The sequence below is a fragment of the Mixophyes fleayi genome, chromosome 2, assembly GCF_038048845.1.
Source record: "Mixophyes fleayi isolate aMixFle1 chromosome 2, aMixFle1.hap1, whole genome shotgun sequence".
Classification (NCBI taxonomy): domain Eukaryota; kingdom Metazoa; phylum Chordata; class Amphibia; order Anura; family Limnodynastidae; genus Mixophyes; species Mixophyes fleayi.
In genome coordinates this window covers 47,342,519-47,365,484 of record NC_134403.1, presented here as the reverse complement: position 1 = coordinate 47,365,484, position 22,966 = coordinate 47,342,519, and the positions used below count along the sequence as shown (strand labels likewise).

Below are 22,966 nucleotides of genomic sequence, written 5' to 3'. Positions count from 1 at the left end.
TGGCAACAGGGCCATCTTAACAACATTCTGGGCACTCGGGCAAAGCAGTGCACCGGGGCCCCTACATATATATATATATATATATATATATATATATATATATATATATATATATATATATACATATATACATATACAGAGAGAGAGAGAGAGATAAAGATGTACTTGCTCAGTGACCTTTGAAGGTTTTTTATGCAGGTTTTTTTTTTTTGCAGGATTATTTATTCTAATTAAGAGCCCTGCCTATGGGGCCCCCTTGCCCGTAGGGCCCCCGGGCACCTGCCCATCGTGCCCAATGGAAAAGATGGCCCTGGGTGGCAGCGATTCTTGCTAGATAATATTATAACAATCTTCACACAGAGTGATACTTAGTTATACTAAATATAACTTCAACAATGTATACCAAGAAAGAAGTGGGAAATGATGGTGGGAGGAGTAGTCCCATAATTGTGTGTGTATATAATATATATATCTATCACATGTACAGTTCTGAATTCCCTGTGGGCACTTGAAGTAAGGATCAAAAGTTTCTGACTGTCTTCATAGACATTCCTCACTTGGCCAAGGAGTTAGCATCTGGAATTTTAGCTTGTGAACTTATGTTCCTTTAAATGACACCCTGGAAAACTTGGAATGGATCTAGACTAACTCTGGACACCTGGACTTGATCTGGACTGGGAAATTGCATGTTCTGAATCGCAAATGATCTCTTTTTTCAGAAGTTATCTCTCTTAGGATGGTATTCTACTCTTTGGCAGCTGTCTCTATTATGTTGGCAGTTCTCTATCTGGCAGCTCTCTCTTTTGGAATGGCAGCTCTCTCTGTTATTATGGCATCTCTGTATGTTATAACGGTAGCTGTCTCTCTGGCAGTTCTATCCATTATTATGTCCATTTTCTCTCTGGCAGCTCCCACTCACTTCTGACTCTTCCTGGCCTCTCTGTGGTTGCTCTTCTTTGTTTTCCCTCTCTTCTCCTAGGCAGTACTCCCCTGCAGAGTATTTTCACATGTATCCTTTATCTAGCTGTCAGTCCCCAGTGGCTCTCTCATCCTCTCCACCTTCTCGGTAATAGCCACACTTCCTTCCTCAGCCGTGTTGTCATGCTTCTTTGTCATTCGTGCCAAGCTGCTGTTTGTTGGCGGACTGTCTTTGACATCACCTCATCTTGGTTGCCCCGGGAATGCTGGGGAAGTATTATTCACTTCCCGGGGCTGCACATGACCACCTCCAGCCAGCGGCTCTTCCACTCCCGGGGCCCGGCCTACTTATACAGTTAAGCGCTGGGACCAGATATCACATAATGTCTTCCTGATGCTCTAAATCATCTAGACAGTTTATTTTTCTTTCTGAACTGACCTTTTTTTTACCAATCCAATGTGAGTCTTCAATAAGCTAAGAGATTTCTCTTTTTCCTGACACTCTTAAAGATTCCCTCTGAGTGTTCTCTCTCTTCTAAAATAAGAGCTTGAGTGAGAGTGGTCTCTCTCAGACACTCTTCTCAGGTCAGTGTTTCAGTCTCTGACTGTACATTTCAGTATCTTGTCTCGGCTGTATTATTTGATTCTACTTTTCAATCAACTTTGCTGACAGCTCTTCAATAGTTCTCTCTTGTACTTTTGTCTCGTTAGCATAATGTTCCTTCAGATGACAAATTTCTATTTCCATTGCATGGTTCAGCTCCTGTTGTATTTTCAACCTGTCTTTCATCAAGTTTCCACCTCCAATCAGCTATTTTATCTTCATACACCCTCCTTATGGTATTAATCTCCTCTTTCCGCCATTGTATCTTGTAAATGGGTTCTTTAGAATTATCACTCTTGTATCTATGATTATATAGCTCCTTGTGCACCTTGTATAGGATCATATTATATCATAGCACAGTGGTACTCCAAAAAAACCTAGTTCACTTTCATACAACACATGTGCTTTATATACAGTTTGTAGATTCTACTGTGAAATATTTCCGATTTCTTTTTTTCTTGCAAGTTGCAATTTTATTTTTCTTGCCTATGTATTTGTCTGGACAAAGACATGCACAGAAAGCTTCAACAACAGCAAACTTTAATTTCATGTGTAATGAGTGCTTTAAAGACGCAAATACATATACTGATCCAGCGCAAGTGGAACTACGTTAAAAGGCAGTTAGCAGACAGTACTTCACTTTGCACTAGATCTTGTGCCACAACCACTTGAGTGAAATACCTCTTCATAATCTTTTGGGGCTTGAGCATATTTTGGGTCTGTAACACATTATTTGTCAATTGCAGGTGAAACACCTTTAAACGTGTCTATTTAGCAGTATTGACACTTATATAGGACAATTCATCTGTCCAACAAGTGGAATACAATCATGAGCATACTACAAAAGCAAATTTAAGAAGTTGCAGGAACAAAATATCCCTCATTGTGGACCACCACCTCCACCTACACCAATATCAGCGCACACACCGCAACTAGACAAATTCATAGTTGGCATTGATTTTAAATATTTTCTACGGACACTACCCAGTGATGATTACACAATATACTTAGCAGACCTTGGAGCACTACAACATTCTTACCTACTTTCTTTTCCTACATTCTGGGGAGGCCCCCATCCCACCCACTTCACTAGGAAGTAGGTAGGATGTGGGAGAATGGCCAGCTCTTCCGGAAGTCCAGGAGACCTAACCTCAATTCGGCAGTCTCCTGGACATTCTGGGAGAGTGAGCCCTACAATCTCCATTGTGTCATGTTAACTAAATGTCATAAGTTTCATTCCAACCGAAAAATAATAGTTAAAGTGCTAGAGGGGTAATCCAATATTTAAGTATGGAAAAATAAAATTAAATAAAATGAAACCCTTCTAACAATACATAACTCAATTTGATTCATCAAACTAAATATAAAATAACATGTAATGATTATCTAAAAAATAATATTATAAAAAGAATGATCTAAATTTAAATCCTAGAGATTCATTTAACCTCTCAGAGTACAAAGTCCACAATTTAAAGATCAGTACAGTCGGTTTAATATGTTCTATAATGGTAACCATACGGTTAGAAGGGTCTCTATGGTGTACCTCCATATCATTTTAGATACACTGCGGGAAGCAAATCTATTTGCGACATTAAACCTATGTTCCATTAATCTGACTTTTAAGGGTCTACTTGTTCAACCGACATATTGAAGTCCACATGGACACTCAAATCCACTCTCTATGCTGCCAATACTGTCTCATCTCAATGCTGTCTCATTCACTCTACACCCCACCAGCTCTATTGTCCTCATATGAGCCAGCTGTAGCCACACTCTATTTCTTTCCTGCTCGTCGTTTGTCATAAGGGTCCTTCTCCCCCTAAATCAGATAAATGAAGTGTGGAGGGGTGAGTGTCTGTAAGGAAAAAAAAACACAGGTCACTGCTGAATACATTGAAATATAGAGTGTAAAAGGAGGTAAACAGGAGCCATAAATATAAGGCACACTGAGGTCAATGTTCTGAAGCTCATATAACCTCTTTGCTGTCCACACATTCCCTTGTTTTAACGCGTTTGAGCTCATTAACTTACCGCTGCCCATTCTACCAGCACAGTTGTGGTCTTTCACCTCTCGTTCTCCTTCTGAAATGTAACTGCCTGAAAGCCACCATTGACAAATGCCTATTTACATTTTCACCACAACCACACAAAACAAGATATTCGACACCATTACAATCTTAGTCCTGTTTGTTGGGGCTGTTTGGAGGTGGCGATGCAATGCAGTAATTTTAGGGGACAGGAGGGGAGTTGGGAAAGGCCATGCACTAATAGATGTGGAATGCCTGATGTGATGTAGCCACCCAAATGTGGCATGACCTCTCCATGTACACAGTCCCCAGACTTGCAGAATTCTACTAATAATCTGAGGGACGATATCGAACATTGAGTGCATGCAACAGCACCCAAGAATACACCGTTTTGTCAATCTGAAAACTGGCTTACCTCTGAGACCTCTCCTGTGTTGCTCCCTACTTAACTCCCTACCCTGTCTAACCAGACTCTCTCCAAACCTTCAATCTTTCACTATAGCCTATCATACCACCATCCTAATTTCCACTTTGAGTCCCACTAGCTTCTGTTGTCTGATTTGCCCTCTCCCTCTAGATTGTAAGCTCTCTCTCTTTATTTGTCAACCTTATATTTTCTTGTTTCTTTTTTATATATGATTTGATTATCTATTGAGTTTTGTGGTGCCTTACAAATAAACAATAATGATGATTACTGTAGTGAACCTAGAGGAATTACAGTTATAAGGATTAACCAATAGCATAACTGGGGGGAATAAGGCCCAATCATAACTGCAGTGTAAATATGGTATATCAAATGAACCATTGATAAATTGAGCTACTAAGGTGTAAAATGTGAAGTCAGAGGGTCTGGTGTGTGTTTACCTGGAGCTTCTGCAAACCTCTATGTTATTAGATAACAGCAACACTTTCAGGTGAAGCTGGGCAGCTCCAAAGGCCCCTTGGGTGAGCTACATCCTGACATAGGAGAGGTTTTTGACTCCTAAAGAGACATTGGACAGACGGGAGAGAGCTGTTCACTCGCAGTTTGTGGTCTTACACAAGGAGACCACGTGATGAATGGCTATATTTTGTATAGGTAAATATATTTTAGTGTCCAAAATACCACTTAAAATCAGTAAAAGTAGTGTTCAACCGCATAGTCATAAATAGCATGATGTAGGGCAGCCCATACGTCATATAAATCATTTAGTCACAAGAGAAGTTGAGGAAATGTGTATAAGCTCAACTAATACACTTGACCTAGGCCTGTTTGGTATCAATAAATTGGTAAATTCGTAGTGGATCCATTAATTATAAAATTGGATCTGTGTGACACTGCACAGGAAATTTAGGTCACATAGTAGAATTGGGTACTGAATCAGGGAACATGCAAACTGTGATTGTAAATAGTGTCACAGACCACAAACCCCTGGAGGTGGGGAAAGGCGTAAAAGTGTCTTTAAATAGCTGAGACCAGTTACAAGAAATTGATCCCCAAGAGCTGACAATCTAATTGAAGGAGTGTCCATCTCTTCTGCCTCCCCCAGGTATACAGATTATTATACGTACGTTATACTTTGTATTTTCATCAGATTTGCTTTTATAACTGTTATGCAATTTATTTTATTTGTATGTCTATTGTTTATTAATTGTTTTCATAACCTGTAAGCATTGTACTTTTTGTATATTAATTATCTAAAAATTAGTAAGTGCTTTCCTTATTGCTCTAAACTAATTCACTGCCTGTTTAGAAGAAAGAGATTGCTTGGCTGGGTTAGCCCTTTAGATACCAGTATGTGAAGTGTTAACTTCTTTAGCTACCAAAGCACAGCGGGTGCACAATTGGGTGATTAAGCCATAGGTTTGCTATGGGCATTATGCAAACCTGGTGGCAGTTGCGGAGAGGTGAGGAAACATGTGTCTGTGTTGGGAAAGGGACTAGCTAAATCTGTAGCCTAAGAGAGAGGTGAATGCGAGACTTAGGCTGGAATCCTGTGTGTTCCCTTAAGATAAGCTTCCAAGTCACAAGTACGCAGAGTGCGGTTTGTGACTGGTAAAGGTAGGAGAGGTTTCCTGACAAAATAGAGGTGATACATTGTTTGACTGTGTGAAGATAGGCGATTATACCTGACAATTACCATATAACAGGAGGTGTTATTAAATATAGAGTGGCCAAACGTTCGACATTCCACATTCCCTTTTTTTTCCTTTAAATTCATCAAACAAGAATTGTGCATTAGAATATACTGAAATATGCAAGTTATAATGTTTGTACCCTACAGATGTTGTCATCGTCTTTTCAATTCAGTGTAACATGCAATTTGACCAGGAGTGCATAAACCTTTGCATACAACTGTAAATGCAGTGTGTACACCAACATATGCAGTACCTAACACCTGCTTTTTTATACTATTGTATACATAAAACGTACACACACAAAAATGTATTCAGTTCTTTGCATTATAAGTTTAAATAGGCGTTTCACACCAGTCAAAGATGGAGTTAATTTTGTTAGTACAACTCTGTATAGACCTAGCACACTACACCCCTCAACATGACCTGACCACTGAACATGATCCTACTATTATATTCAACTCTATGCAGATAAAGAACATTACACCTACCAACGTGACCTTACACGGGACATGATCATAATGCAATCCTACACTACAACCCCTCCTTCCCCAACGTGACATAATTGGACATGATCACAATACTGTACGCTCTGTGAAGACATATGACACTACATGTACCCAACATGACCTGGCCACTTGACATATTCATAATACAATCCTATTATACATTATAAAAATAAGAAGGCTACATCTACGTGACCTGGCCACTAGATGTGACTATAACACAGTTGTATTACACTGTTGTGACATTGGAGTGCTGGCATTGTATGTTGTATGATTTTCATTAAATTATTTATTATTTTATTCTCTGTTGTTACCAGCACATATATCTGACCATTATAGCAGATCATTTCTCAAGGTACAGCAATATATTCTAGTTGGAACATACTGTAAATATTGTTATTTTACATGTTATCATCTGGTATGAACGCAGGGATTTATTGATTGTTTATTGTATGTTATTGTCAAGAGAGGATACCTTGAATAATTGCTAGCAGCTTTATCAGACTGAGTGGTTTGTAGAATTTAGAGCGCAGTGTGCTTCCCGTTTTATGTTAAGTGTTAAACTTGGGCATTATGTGTATGCCAATGTCACAATTCTGATGCCAGAACGGTAGATGAACAGGATCCTGCCCTAATCTAGAAACAACGCCCCAGCAAGGCGTGGAGTCTAACAAGGAGATGGCATTCACCAGGACCAGCTGCAAGGCGGTTTGGGCTTAACTGCTTCTCCCTGCAGGTCGTGGCTCTTGCTAGGAGTAACTAGGCGGAACTTCTAAGAGGAACATGCCTGAGGGGTCGGCAATAGTAGAGTGTCAGCTCTGCAGACAACTGGTTACCATTGGAATGGCGGCAGAACACTCAGAAGGTGTTTGTTCAGCAGTCAGCAGGTTTCCACAGAAACAGAGGAGAAGCACTATAATAGAGTGTCAGCTTTAATTGTCTATGTTTTACACATGTGTGCCAAGTAGTGATCATCATGTGTCAAAGCCTTAATATACTGATACTCTCATCACATGAATGTGAAGAGTTTGGTCCAGATAATAAATGCGCATAAGAGAGTCTTCTGCGTTCTGGGATGGGTTACAAAACAAATAAGATGGTTATCCTCCTTAAATCAGTTTTGCTAAATCCATTTGTAATACATATTTTACTCCATAATGGATTAGGAATTATAGTTGGTTACTTACAGAATTGTGCATTTAAATAAGGCTGGGTTCATCCTGTAGATCCAGATACTAGATAACCAAAGAGATGGAGGGATTTATAAAAATACCTACTGAGAGAAGGAAAACCACAACCTCTTAGGCAAAATATTTCCTGCAGTGCTAAGTGCTTATTAGTTAAATTGACAATTCCCACGTCATGTAGCATACACACATACACACACACACACACACACACACACACACACACACACACACACACACAGTAATAAAGAGTGGTAAACTACGGTAGGCTTCCCACAACCATAGACAAAGCAAGCAACTATTCAAACGGTGTTGATATGATTACACCAATAATATACAGTACTAAAGAAATTCCCACCTAAAAGTAGAGTCTGTGGGGCATATTTAGCAAATACTGTTTTTTTGGCACAGTCATTGTCATTCCTTATCGCAATGATAAGGAATGAAAGATTGCGACCATTTATTAAAAGTGTTCTGCCTGGACAGCAGTCACGATAAAGGACTATTTCCTACCTCTTCTGTGGCCACCTTTGAGAAAGTCACCGGAGGGGAGAGCAGGTAAGATCGGAAGATCCCTCTACCGCAATGCTCTCCCCATAGGCATCAATGGTAACTCCATCTTCAGATGGCGTTAGTCGTCGGGCACAAGTTCTGAAAATCACGTAAAATAGCAGTCATGGGGGCTGCTATTGCTTATGATAACAGTGGGACTGCAGCAGATATCTCCTTGATTCCAAGTCTTCTTGGTGATACATGATCCCTGAGGCACCCTTGAGGGGCTGTGCTGGTAGTGCTGACAGCTAAGCTTGAGGGCAAACTGCGAGTCCCTTGTGGGGGACAAATAGTGTCTTGGAGTCAGAGGACTCACTGAAATACATGTATTGTATCCTGTCCATAGCTGCAGTTCCCCTCTATCACCTGGAAATTCATTATAACTGCAACTACCCTTGTAAGTCAGCGACCAAACAAGTAAAGCTTAAAACTACTTTCCTGCCTAATGTCCTTATGCATTGATCCTGTATATCCATGCATTAGCCAACACTACAAGGATTATTGATTCAATTTACCTGGATTAGTAATATTTAAATAGTTTTCAGCATGTGAAATAGGTAGTGGCGGCCAGGGCCCCGGTACACACACATAGCAGAAGAGATGGGGCGTGGCCAACATGGGCTGTGACTGCGCCTCTTTACACATGACATTAGGGAGGTGGGGGATTCAGTTAGCCGCAAAGTGCCTCCGAAACATCTGCGAGACAATGTGGCGGAAATTTTGACAGAAATCTTGGCTCATTTTTCCTAGAAATGAGTGGAGATTTTTACTGTTATTGCCGGCAATGTGCGCGGCGTGATGTCCATGCGCCACATCGCCGCCAATTGAATTCTATTATGTATCAAAATGGTGTTATTCTCACCTACCTGTTATTGCAGCTTTCATAACGCCACCCACTGGACGGGAAGAAAAAAAGGAAAAAAGTAATTAAATTGTTTTTAAAAAACCACCTGGTAGCAGGGCCACCCGGGCCCCGGTAATTTGTACCCATGTCCTCCTCCTCCCTCCTTTCGGCGCCCCTGATGGCTTCAACCCTTGAACCACAGCGATCCATATTCCATGCATCTGTCTGTCGTTTTCAAGAATGCCGTTTGATATCATGTTAAGATTGATATAAAAAAAATTTCAAACACGCTGGTAAGTGACCATCAAAATCATGATGTGTTTGGGCACATTTAGGGTTCCATTTGTTGGGGTCCTGGTTTTTTGCTACTGAAAGAGATTACTTAATTTCAGTGTTTAGCTCAGTGCCAATTTACTGTAATATAACCTAATTCAGACCTCTGATGAGCCCAGGGGGTATATTTACTAAACGTCAGGTTTGAAAAAGTGGAGATGTTGCCTATAGTGACCAATCAGATCCTAGCTATCATTTATTTAGTACATTCTACAAAATGACAGCTAGAATCTGATTGGTTGCTATAGGCAACATCTCCACTTTTTCAAACCCGCAGGAATAGGTATCTGTAAATGTATTATATATTTTGTCTTGGTAATAGACAAGCGAGCTAATCATTGTTTTTGGTTTTGCAGCACAGCCAAGTACAGCGTGTTAACGTTCCTACCTCGATTCCTCTACGAGCAGATCAGGAGAGCTGCCAACGCTTTCTTCCTCTTCATTGCCTTATTACAGGTAAACTCATTAATTAAGTGGGGGGGGGAGCATGTAATATATATATATATATATATATATATATATATATATATATATATATATATATATATATATATATATATATATATATATATACACACACACGATATATGGGGATTTAGAGCCCAGTATTTTCCCTGAATACCTCATAAACATTCCTGCTGTCCACCCAGTGCACAATGAAATAAACCACAGCAAAGTTATGGCAGCTTACTTCACCGGTGCCCACGATTTTTCAGTGAGTGACATAAACCTGCTGTAGTAAATAGAGACTGAATACATTAAACCTGCTGTAGTTAATGAAGAATTAATAGATAGGTGTAAAGTGTTTCTATCACCTATACAGAGAGGAGGTAATCCCCAGCTGAATTGCATTATTTACCACAATTAGTTGGGAGGCTCAGCAGCTGGCTGAGGATGGTGTCACATGAGAGGTTGTCAGCCAATGATGTGATGTTGCTTAGCCTCCCTTAATAATGTGATTCACTTGAGGTATCTTCACCTTTACCCAACATGCACTAGGACAAGTGAGCTGAATCTTCGTACACTATGAGATGCATCGTTTGACTAAAATGATTTTAAACCCTTAGGAGTATATTTACTAAACTACGGGTTTAAAAAAAGTGGAGATGTTGCCTATAGCAACCAATCAGATTCTAGTTATCATTTATTTAGTACATTCTACAAAATGGTAGCTGAAATCTGATTGGTTGCGATAGGCAACATCTCCACTTTTTCAAACCTGCAGTTTAGTAAATATACCCCTTAATCATTTAACCTTGTTGCCACCTTCATTCATATAATGTTCCATAAAAAATTAGTGATACTTTTACTACATTGATACTCCAATTCACAATATTTAAAGTTAACCCTTCGTGTCCATGGGCATGCAGTAGAAAGATGAAATGCTATTTTTAATATTTAATGACCTATTTGCGTACAGACGGCTATGGAAATTCCACACAAGTGATTGTAAACAAAAAATGGCTACAAATCATTGCATATATTTGTATCAGTTCATACTTACCTATATTATCTTTTATATAACATAATATACACCAAAGAATTCCCCAAACACTATTACTGGATACAGTAACTATGACGTCATAATAGCCCCCCCCCCCCCCAAACATTTACCCCATCTGAATTTATTCTTTATATTGTCTATTAATACTTAGAATACATCTGTTACTTTTTTACAGTCGTACATTTGTGTGATTGTTAATTTTCTATTTTGTGTAAAACCGGATAAATAAAATATATTCTCTTAATCCTTTTTGCTTACTGAGACATTTTTTTTCTCTTTTTGAGGCTAACTGAAAAGCAGAAAGAGGTGTTTGTTGGGGTCATATACAAAGCAAAAGCAAAACTTGTGTGGTACATTTTACATCTCCTGAATATTTGGACCTCCCCCATTTTTATCTGAACCTTCCCAGATCGGTGGAAGTCAGGTATAACACACCGATATGTAAAAAACACAGACTTGTGTGTACACAGATACAGCACAGTTCTGAGGTGAGGAGAGTCGGACACTTTAAAATTACATCACTTTGAACCGCGAGTTGCATATTTAAAGCGGCAATGCAACGGACCTGGCGTAGGATCATGGAATGTAAGTATGAACTTTACCATGTACCGTACCAGGGTTAGGGTTAGGATTAAAGTTCATACTTTCATTATATGATCGTACGCAGGGTATGTTGCATTGCAGCTTTAAATATGCAAGTTGCCGTTCAAAGTGGCGTAATTGTAAAGGGTCAGCCTCTCCTCACATCGGAACTGTGCTGTGTCTGTGTATACGTGAGTCTGTGTTTTTCACATGTCGGTGTGTTATGGTTCGGATTATTTATGTAGCTGTAAATACTGTCTGTGTTTACAGCATCGTTAATACTACTACACCCTCTCAGATCTCTCCCAATGCACTGCTCTTATGACCCTCAGTAACCCTTTGACTGCCAACACCTAGGACTTCTGGTCGCTGTAAATTATGCATCAGCTGACATCTGTTCCCATTGCATTGCTAACAACCTAGAGATTACTTTTTCCATGCATTACAAATTGCCTTTGGTGACACCCCAGTTACAGGATTAAAGGTGTTTCCTGTAGGAGAGATATCCGATCTCCCTCAGGCCCTGGTGTTAGAGCACATTAGGTCTGTATAGCAAAGACATCCAAGCCTATGGTATTTCATGTTATAGAATAACGGAAGTTTAATATTTGGTGGGAATATCTTAAGTGAATCCTATTCACAAATATTACTTGCCTGGAGCCCAGTGTTACGACTATCCAGCAGGTCCCCTGAAGTCTTATATGCCAAGTGCTGCTACCCTCACTCTTGCCCACTCCGCTGCCAGCGCAGTGTTGGTGGGCAACATGCTGCCTGGCTGAAAAAAAACACCAGTTTGTCAGGAATTAGGAGGGTTCTGCAATACCTGCCACCCTTCTGCTGGCTGGGGGTATTTACTATACTGCATTTTTGAAAAAGTGGTGATGTTGCCTATAGCAACCAATCATATTCTAGCTGTCATTTTGTAGAATGTACTAAATAAATGATAGCTAGAATCTGATTGGTTGCTATAGGCAACATCTTCACTTTTTCAAACCCGCAGTTTAGTAAATCTAGCATGATCGCTTTTGGGACAGAGATGTGCAGGAGTGCTGAACGCAGCATTGGTCGTATGCAAGCATCGGGGGACCTGCTATAAAGCCTGAGTGCTGGATCACAGATAAATAGGATTTTGGGACCAGGATTTACTTAAGATACTCTACTGAATGATGTTACATATAGGATAAGTGACATTTGCACTGCACCCCTCTTTTTTTGTTCCATAGATGACCTTCTGTCTTATACGCACCTGTTATCATTTTTTGAGCAGGCACAATATTCATATTTTTAGTTTTATTTAATTTAAACAATATTAGTGAGGTACACCTAAAGCAGCATTTTTTTTCTTCTTGTCAAACTACTAGTACCTGCATTCTTATTAATGTTGGTTGCACTAGCAGCAGCACTACAGTGAATGCCACAGTATCGGTGGTACTCTTAATAGTGGGAGTATCATCACCCTGTCAAGGAATAAAAGTGATTCTTTCATTACTCAAAAGTGATCATTCTCAAGTGACGAATATATTATCTATTTGATTTTTTTTCTAGCAAATCCCTGATGTCTCTCCAACAGGGAGATATACCACTTTGGTGCCCTTAATCTTCATCCTCACAGTGGCTGGCATCAAAGAAATCATAGAAGACTACGTAAGTGATATCTATAGTGCAAGATGTAAAACAAATGCACATAGCCAGCTCCTCTCATGCTGCTGTTAGTCTATATTTCCTGTGATTCTTTAAAACCATTGTGCTGACCACAGAAGGATCAGTAGGAATTTGTTTTCATTATCTAATTAGCAGTAACTCTATCCAAGCTAGTTGCTGATTGGTTGCTATAGGCTACAGTACATTTGCACTATTGCTCTATGCTAGTAAATAATTCTCATAATGTATTTCCTATTATTTCTATTCGGCCCCCAGGACTGGATTTCACTATTTATAGTTGGTTCCTGGGGCAGTAATTGTGTTTAAATGAGACATCACTTTCATCCCGGCACCTGGGAATGTTATTGTTTTGGGAGGATTTACTGTCATTTATGATAAGAGTACATTTATACCACAGCTGCAGGTATATAATCTGTTAATTAGATTTCTCGTTTGCCAGAAGCGTTTAGGTTCTGCGCACATGATGCTTATCCTTGTCTCAGTGGGGAGCAGCACTTAACGACATTAATTTGTAAATCATTTTACTTTTGTCAATCATTGAGGCGCGCATTGTAACCCTTTCATGCAGTGTGCTTGGCTTTACTACTAATGTAGTATAGAGATGACCTTACACTATTGTGATTGTGCAGAGCATATGTACCCACTCTATAAATAAAGCACACAGCAACTGTAACTATACGCATGGAAATCTGCTATATCCATAAACTAGAAGGCGCTTCCACTCTCCCCCAGCTAACAGAACCTCAGGTGTACCATTGGGGCTCATAAGTATAGGGTAGGGGTTTCTGCTTGTCTTTGCTCGTCATGTAAAGTGCTATAGAAATAGCTTCTATTTAGCTTAGGGAGACTTGTAAACTACTTCTGTAGTGGTGATCTGAAGATAAGAAACTCTCTTGTAGAAGAAGTCACTTCTTGGAAGACAATTTACAGGACAGCCCTTTGAATAGCTCTGTTCAGAATTCCTGAGTCAGAATCCAACTTACGCTAGCAATAGGTGGCTGTTGCCGCATACGTGGAAACAAAGTATAGAGCTGTTTACTGTGACAGCATTACACTTACGCTTGACCGCTTACAGCTGGATAACCTATATTTATAAAATTGTTAAAATCTTTTTTTTCAAGTACTGCATTTATCCCTTGAGTCGGTACCGTGAGCCCATCAGCAGTAACATTGCAGCTGTGTGAACATACCATAAGCAGAGAGGGATTTCTGATATAATAGATTCTGTGTCAATGTATAGATAACGACAGCTATAGAGTTTCTTGTACAGAAGCCCATTATCCAGGAGTTCCAGAAACCAGAATGGACATAGAGTAAATGACAGCTTCTGCTCGGTTATATTGTCGTACATACAAGATCCCCATTATTTTCCTCCTCCTGTTATTAAGGGCATACTTGCCAACTCTCCCGGAATGTCCGTGAGACTCCCGAAATTCGGGTAGGTCTCCCGGAAGAGCAGGCAAGTATCCCGCATACGAGAACTTGCTGTCAAAATGAAGCGATTAGTGGTGAATTGTGTCATTTTGGCCCCGCACCCCCCGACAGAGACGACATTTTGTCGCCCCCCCTGCCCGGGATCTCCTGGATAGGGGGGCGATTATGATTAAGGGGAGTTCCTCTAAGTCATTTAAGAAATGCCAGGTGCTGTGCGGAGAAAGACAGGGGGCATTTTAAAGTGTAATTTAGTATATTTTAGGCGTGGGGCAGAAAGCCCCTTATGCAGAAAGTCCCACATTCCAAGCATTCCTCATAGTAGACCTTATGCATGTATACAAAGCACTTTACTTTTAATGGGTCTTTGGGCCTTTTTTGTACTCTGGTGCCATGTTGCCAGCTCTGAGTACCCGTAAAAATCACCTCAAGTGCTGGCATAACTCTCCCATGCCTGTACATTACTGCAATCTGATTGATTTACATTTGTTTTATTGTTAATGCCCCCTATGGCTCAGTGTAACAAATAAAGCTGATTAAATGAACCATAGCAGCCATCCATATTGTTTTCCCCAGGCTGCCAGGCCTGGAGAAATGACCTCTACTGGAGCTTATCTGGAATGTAGGGGAAAGGGGACACACATAATTCTGCTCGGTTGGGGGCAGGAGGTTTCATCTGTAAAATATACATTTTGGGGGTAACGTCTTTTTTAAACCTTATTTTTGGGAGTATTTCCCCTTTAAAGAAAACCATTGAAATGTTGTTTTCCTTGTTTTTGATGTGTTACCATTGTATGAAGCTCTATACACTATTATTTATTTACACTATGACTTTTCTTACTCTCTGATCGCTGGTATTTTCTGTCTCTACAGAAAAGACATAAGGCGGACAATACTGTTAATAAAAAGAAAACAATAGGTGAGTTTTTAAGTGTGATATTTTGGTCGTAGCATTGGAATGTCTCTGCACTTTATGGACTATAGGTGGAAAATGGTGTAGCAGTTAATATGATAGATAAATAAATATATTATTTTCATGCTTTTTTCTACACTCTTATATGTAATAGCTATAACGTGTTTGTGTGTTTGCTGTCATTGTTTTAAGGCAGCAGCTAGCTATTGTTTTCGCGGTGTGTACCTACAGAACATTCGTGACAGCGATCTTTTGAAAAAGTGATGTATTGCATAGCTGAATCAGTGATTACAACCCCTAGAGCAAGGAAACGTGAACAACAAAATGACTTTCCGGGCACTGCAGGCATTTTTACAATCATTTATCTTGAAATGACAACATAATTAGTAAACATGAAGTGTAAATTTGAAAATATAGATGTTTTTGCTTGGACTTACCGGGGATCAGAATCTAATCTACTGGCCAGCGCCACTTAATATAAGCACGTTTATACACAATACCATATAGTTTAGGGTAATGCGGGGCAACAAGTGGCCCTAGGGCCGCATTCTGCCCTCCGAGACTTCACCTGCGGCCCCCGGCTCCTTCCTGCTATATTGTCAGATTTGTTTATTATATCCTGTAACACTTTTCTAAAATGCCTGCTGATGTATTATAGATAGCTGAGTCTTTTAAATATATTGTTTTAACTTCTTACTGAGACTAAGGGGAATAATTACTAAACTGTGGGTTTGAAAAAGTGGAGATGTTGCCTATAGCAACCAATCAGATTCTAGTTATCATTTATTTAGAACATTCTACAAAATGACAGCTAGAATCTGATTGGTTGCTACAGGCAACATCTCCACTTTTTCAAACCCGCAGTTTAGTAAATATACCACTAAGGGTAATGTGTGGCTCTTTTGAAGAATAGAGGGCCATCCGCACGGCCCACAAAGTGTATCAGGTTAATGATAAATGAGACATCTATCTACCAACTTAATCATGTTATTATTGTTGAACAAAGAATATGTCATAGAATATTATAAATCTCAGCACATCTGAATGACAACTTCTTGTTCATCAAAAATAGCATTTGTACATTTACTTATCTCACACACAGTATCTCACAGCTGCTAAATGTTACTTGTTGCAAATACATTATACTTTTTGTCCATTGTGTTGAAGCGCTTGTTATTTTTGTAAGTAAATACTGCTACTTGTGAGAAGAAACAATATGAACTAATTTCTTGTATTTATGAGAACAGAAAATAAAAAATAAACAATGGGGGGTATTTATGAAAGTATTTTGCAAAATAATTCTTTCTCACGTATGACAATCAAACACCATAGCTATAAAGCAGGATAGCTATGGAAAGTTTCCAAAGTGATAGTTTTTTAATTATGATTAAATTGCAAATAACTATTAGTTACTGTTTTAAGTGGAATATTAGTTAATTGCACTGTGTTCTCTGACCCTTTTCCTTGTGCTTTCTCATTCCTATCATAAGAAAATCTGTTATGGTTAGAAACCCTTGTATCTAACCTTAACAAGATAATTTGACACAAAATAAAGGCAAATATTTTGCAACAGTTTGTTACATAATATAATATTTTATCCTGCAATTTCCTACATTCCAATGAGATAGATGGGAACGAGCCCTTTTAAATGAGACATCTCTAAATAGATGATAATTATAGAAATATAAAAACACATTTGTAATGCTAGATTATGTTCTCATGACCAGTAAATATTACCAGAAACCAGGCAGTCTTGGCTTCTAAATATTAACCACTAGTGCCTATATTTTTTAGATAATTTGATAGATTTAAGGCTGGTTACACACTACAGAAATTTTCTCCCGTTATCTATAACGATTTTACCAACGACTGAAAAAAAAAAAAAAAAAAGTACCAATCAGCAGCCGATTCATGTGCACACACTGTACAGGTTTTTACACGATTTACTGTCAGAACTGTGCTCTTCATCTGTCATAACCATCGGCTGAAAAGATTATGCACACTCCATAGAGATCTATGCACATTGTCTGTAATGAGTACATACACACTGCAGGATCGGAACAATGTTGATACATCAATGAACAAGACTTTTAGTCCGGTTTAAAAATCAAATTGAGCGGCACAATGTGCTTTTGAACGATAATCGTTATTCGTTGGAGCGTATACACTAATGCGGTATTGGGTTGAGCGGTCGTTTATCGTGTGATTGGCCCAATAAGCGGCTGCAAACCCTGTATTGTGTACCCAGCCTAACTGCTATACATCTTTGTTGCATCTACATGATATCATTATGCAGCGTTCACACAGACATTGCATATAGGTGTTTATATATCTTATTTGGGACACAATATAGAGAAGGGATATTTACTATTTAAGGATCTAAACAATGACATTTGAATAACTTTTGAATGTGTATCAGATGACACTTTGTGTTGTAAAGTAGAAGTAATAATTGTATTTTTTCCCTGCAGTTCTGAGAGGAGGGACGTGGCAGAATGTGATCTGGAAAGAGGTACATACAATAGACTTGCTGTGGTCACTAGATAGAAGCAAGTTCTTCAGAAAGTCTGTCTTTATTTCATAGCCAGGAGTTGAGCCTGTAGCAGTGGTGGTGAAAACATACGCACGTTCATAGATGGCTGCACCGCCATCTTGATCCACTGATCAATACATTGATCAATCAATGTCCCTGTATAAACTAAATCATTACTTCTTGCTCATTGTCCAGTGGCTCTCTAGGTCTTATTTTTAGGATTTTTACTTGTATAACGCATCATAATTTGTAAAACAATCACGTTTTGCCACCAAAAATAATTCTGTCATACTCCTATTCAGTATTATTTCTGCAGTATTCGCTGCTTTGGAATGCTATAACTGTATAGTATCTAGCAGAATAATCTCACAGCCACTCGGCCATCACTCTGACGATCTCACAGAGAGGTCATCGGTTTTCAGCGACAGAGTCTTGTACAGTCTTTGGATATATTCCGCACACAGGAAACCACAATACGCTGTGTAGTATTCAGGGCCATTGTAATAAATGGGCAAAACGGGCATTTACTCTGGGCCCACCATAACCTTCATAGTAATGCAGTTGGGATAGTAGAGGACCTAATTTAGCCCTGTGGTGTGCTAAGAAGACAGGGAACCACTTGTTATAAAGAGAAGCATATTATCTTCTGTGTGAGCTGCTTGACCAAGTCGATCCATATACTTCCTGGTTAAATAAAAAAATAGTAAGTTCAGTGTTAGCCTAATAATCTTAATCATAGTCCTTGCATAACAATATCAGCCAAGGTACTGACACCAAGTCTAAGGGGCATATATATCACAGGGCGAATAGCCCTACGGTCTTTGATGATAGGACTTCAGCCTAAACATCAAAGGGTTATCGCTGGCGGAAGATTCGCTGGGTGTTGACTGTGATAGGGAAGCCTATGCAACAAGCATTGTGACTGTACAATAGTTGTTCTGTTATCACCATCCCAACCCTTAGCGCTCCAGACCACTATCAGTGAGACAGCTGAGTGTCATTCAGATGTCTCAGCGAGAATTGAAATATAAATTGCAGTGATAACAGGTTTTTTTTATCACTGTGTTCAGCAGAGATAAAGAAAAAATCACTTTTGTTGCCGCATGTTATTAAATAGGCCCCTAAGTCCTGACCATAGGCCTAACTCAAGCTCTAAAACTAACTCACGTCATAGTATTTAACTTTTTTTCTTACATACAAAAGCGGACAGTGAACACAACTAACAATTCTTCTCTTTGAGATTCCCATCATTGTGTATCCTTTTTTTATAGGAAATTAGAAAATGTTCCATCCTGAAAAATACTCAAATACAGATCAATCTCATTTTATATAAATCTAGATCACACATTTTCTGGTTAAGGGTTAAACGCTCCATTCTTGCTGTTAAGGTTACGTGTCTCAGGAATAGAAAATACTGCAGAAGGGATCCCACAGGCAGAGAGAGGTTGGCAGACAGATATAGAAGAACCATGATATCACATTGCCGAGACAACTCCCATGTAGCCAGGAGATTTGTGAGCAATAGTGAAAGAAAATGAGAGCAAGGTAGAGTTATAGAGGAGTCTTGTAATGCATCAGACTGATGTGAGCGAGTAGTTGTAATAAGGTCAGTTCAGACACTGCTATATAATGAACACCATCCAGCCACATAGTGGCAGTTCCTCAATACTGTGTAGGAAAGGTGCATTGATCAAGATACTGCAGTGTGATTGACAGGTATCTGGGGAATGTAAATGGCAGCTGATTTCAGGATCTAGACGCAGAACTTGTAGCACTGTATCCTCATTACTGTATTCAGGGGAGGGCTGGCGAATATCAGCCCGGGGAGGCAGACTCGACTCATCATCCTATTAGGAACATTTTAAAGGGAAAAAAAATGCAGATGGCCCAGTGATCCAGCTCAAAGTAACCCAATATGGGACTGTCTGGGAGGCAGATGCCCCTCTGCCCCCCAGCCCAGCCTGCCCCTGACCGTATTGGACAAGCAGACTGTACTGCGTTACTGCAGAGTCACCCCTGTACTGCCTCCGTTTACTTGGTGGTGATGCAGGTTTAGTGTTTAACTAACTACTGATTTTTTTTTTTATTTAACCCAGGAAATATTGGGGTCTTCCTGGTCACGCAGTTCACATAGAAGATAATATTCCCTCTTAAAAAAAAAAAAAAAAGTGGTCTTCCTAGGACACCAGCGGGCTCAGATAGAAACCATTAGGTTCTCTACCCTCCAGACTCCATTACTATGAAGGTTATGGATAGCCATAATTATAATCATGGTTCTTGATCACACTTTTCTAATAATAATTGTTAACGAACAGCATATTTTGATCATCTCATCCAAAACTAATCTTGGTAGACAAACACTTCTAATTTAAATCTGTTTCCCAGCCATGATTTCACTGGATATTATACCAGGAGCTCCACAATCTCACTTATTGCCATACAGAACATCACATTATAATATCAGTACCTCTGTGCTGTATTTTTTTGTACTGTTTCTTGAACTTGCCAGTCTGTGTTTTATTATACCTTGCTTTTGCTCCTTGGAAGGCCTTATGGTGTGAGTGATGATTAAGGACAGACAATGTGTACTCTCTTTCTCTCCTGTCCGCTGCTTCGCTGCCTGACAGGTGGCGGTGGGAGACATTGTGAAGGTGACCAATGCGCAGCATCTTCCAGCTGACATGATCATTTTATCTTCCAGGTCAGGTGATATGTGCGTGGGTGTCGCTCCTCTCCACTGAGTTGATTCAGATTTATTTTTGCATTAAGATACAGTAAGGCAAAGAATCATGTAATCACCCGTAAGCTCCAGTTGACATGTGACCTGATTGGCGCTAATGATTCCCTAGTGGTATTAATTATTTTTTCAGGGCCCTTCATATATTCCCAGACATGTCCCGTAGACACCTTACTAATGTGTTTTTTAGGTTAAACACTGATTCATTAAGGAAAGTAAAGCAAAAAAAATGAGTAACTTTGCACCTTGGCAAAACCATGTTGCACTGGAGGGGGAGGTAAATTTAAAATGTGGGAACAGATTTATAGTTGGGGCAGGGCATGTCTTCAACAATAAAAATAAAGCTATCATGTATTTGTGCTACATAAAAAAGCAACCAGTATTTAACTTATGTGCAAAATAATAAACTACTAAACACCCCTTGCATTGTAACATGGTTTGTCTAGGAGACAAATTACTTTTTGTTTTGCCTTACTTGCCTTAATGAATCACTTTTACTTTTACTCTGTTTCATTTCTATGGTTACCAGCAGAGAGGATTTACCTAGGTTATATTCTAAAAGGTATAGTTAAAATGACTGAATGTATGTAGCCGTCCTGAACATCTTTCACTGATTATTTCTTGCATATAAAAGAATGGTGTGTAACTATTAAATTAAAAGAATAAAACACACTTTTTTTCCTAGTACTTTTTTTTTACAAGGATCTAATAACTGAGCTTTTAGGGCTCTTTCACACCTATTGCTGTTAATGTGCTCTTCAGCCACTAACACGTTATTAGTGGATTAAAATAGTAGGATGGTTTCTTATGGGCTTGTTCCCAACATTGCATTCTAAAATTTTAAACAGAATAATTGCAATATTAGAATACATTACAACCTATTTCTCATTCTTTAATGAAAGCTACCAGTATAATAATAATAATAATAATAATAATAATAATAATAATGTTAGTCTTTAAGCACATGGAGACTGCGTTAAAAAAAACATTAAGCGTTCATTAATTTTAATATATCGTTACCCATTTTGCCAGCACATGTGTGTACAAGCCCTAAATTCTCTGTTCCAGGTACTCTTGGTACATATTTTCATTTGTCAGTGCCAAGGCAAGCTTACAGACTAGGGGCCTGATTCATTAAGGATCTTAACTTGAGAAACTTCTTATTTCAGTCTCCTGGACAAAACCATGTTACAATGCAAGGGGTGCCAATTAGTTTTCTGTTTTGCACAAAAGTTAAATACTGACTTTTTTTTCATGTAACACACAAATACTTGATAGATTATTTGTACACTGAAATTTAAAGTTGATATTTGTGTGCTACATGAAAAAACATTCAATATTTAACTTATGTGCAAAGCAGAAAACTAATTTGCACCCCTTGCATTGTAACATGGTTTTGTCCAGGAGACTGAAATAAGAAGTTTCTCAAGTTAAGATCCTTAATGAATCGGGCCCTAGATTCTTATTTTCTTTTGCATTCTTAAAATCCCTGTTTTACTATGCAATGATTTGCAAATATTTTTTATTTTATTTTCTATAAGAAATAAAGCACCTTTTTTTAAAGTTGTTTTATCAAATCTATTTGTCTGTCGGACAATCTGATGGACCTGTAGTAAGGGAATCAAAAAGATTCTACTCTTCCCTTAGCTTTGACACATTCGCTGCAGCACATTTGGGCAGGAAGTCAATCAGCAGTCAGACCATTGATACATTTTCCATACGATTTATCCTTAGCACTTAGCACAATAGAGAAAAGAAGTTCCCCTTTAATAAACAAAGACTCCAAGGGCATTTTCAATGCAGTTTTACCCACAGGTGAAGTGCATTAGCGACAAGGGCTGGGTAAACCAACTTGATTTTTCTCCATTACCAGAAGTAAAATAAGTAAATCTTGAGAAAAATCTTTAATGTATGAAATTGCACATAAAACACATGAGGTCACATGTGGGTATTAAATAGCTTAATATTATATAGGAGACCATAGTATTGTTACTACTGTAGCATTTTACTATTGTCAATCACTAACGCTGATTATGCAAAAATAATCTTCATCTCAGGGGAGAGGTTTTGCATGTTTTGGAGTTCTGTTGTGTACTTATCTGTTGTATTTCTGTACATTTGTGCTGTGTTGTATAGGTAGCTCAACCTAGTGCATCTGTGATATCTCTACTGACAGTTCTACAAGTTAATGTTACTGTACAGTTGGATGTAAGTGGACAGCCAACCCTGACCAACACCTGACCGGGATCAGCCAATTGTTGATCAGGAGTGGGGGAAAATTCGGCAGCTGATTGCAGTTTCCTAATGTGTGGTTGACCTCACTAATTGAGGCAAAATACTAAACAAAAATACAAGTATAATTATATTTTTGTATTCATTGCAATGGAATACATTGCAGGGATCAGCTATATTTCATTTTAAATCGGCATATTTATAAATTGGATTCACTGTTGTGTGAGAATAAATAATGACTAGTTTGCTGTTCACAGCGATGTTGGCATCGCTACCTCAGTGTCAC

The 22,966-nt window shown here is 38.9% G+C and overlaps 1 protein-coding gene across 2 annotated transcripts in view; it reads left to right on the top strand.

Annotated features, from left to right (window-relative positions):
- ATP8A2 (ATPase phospholipid transporting 8A2) overlaps window positions 1-22,966 on the top strand; it is a 612,290-nt gene that overhangs the window by 89,962 nt on the left and 499,362 nt on the right. Inside the window, exons 3-7 of one of the 2 annotated variants that reach the window (XM_075198918.1) lie at window positions 9,443-9,542; window positions 12,718-12,816; window positions 15,139-15,184; window positions 17,650-17,690; window positions 20,339-20,412. In XM_075198918.1, the coding sequence (XP_075055019.1) occupies window positions 9,443-9,542; window positions 12,718-12,816; window positions 15,139-15,184; window positions 17,650-17,690; window positions 20,339-20,412 (360 nt within the window). Of the gene's footprint in view, window positions 1-9,442; window positions 9,543-12,717; window positions 12,817-15,138; window positions 15,185-17,649; window positions 17,691-20,338; window positions 20,413-22,966 lie in introns of those variants that run through there. The other variant, XM_075198920.1, reaches the window with a different exon arrangement.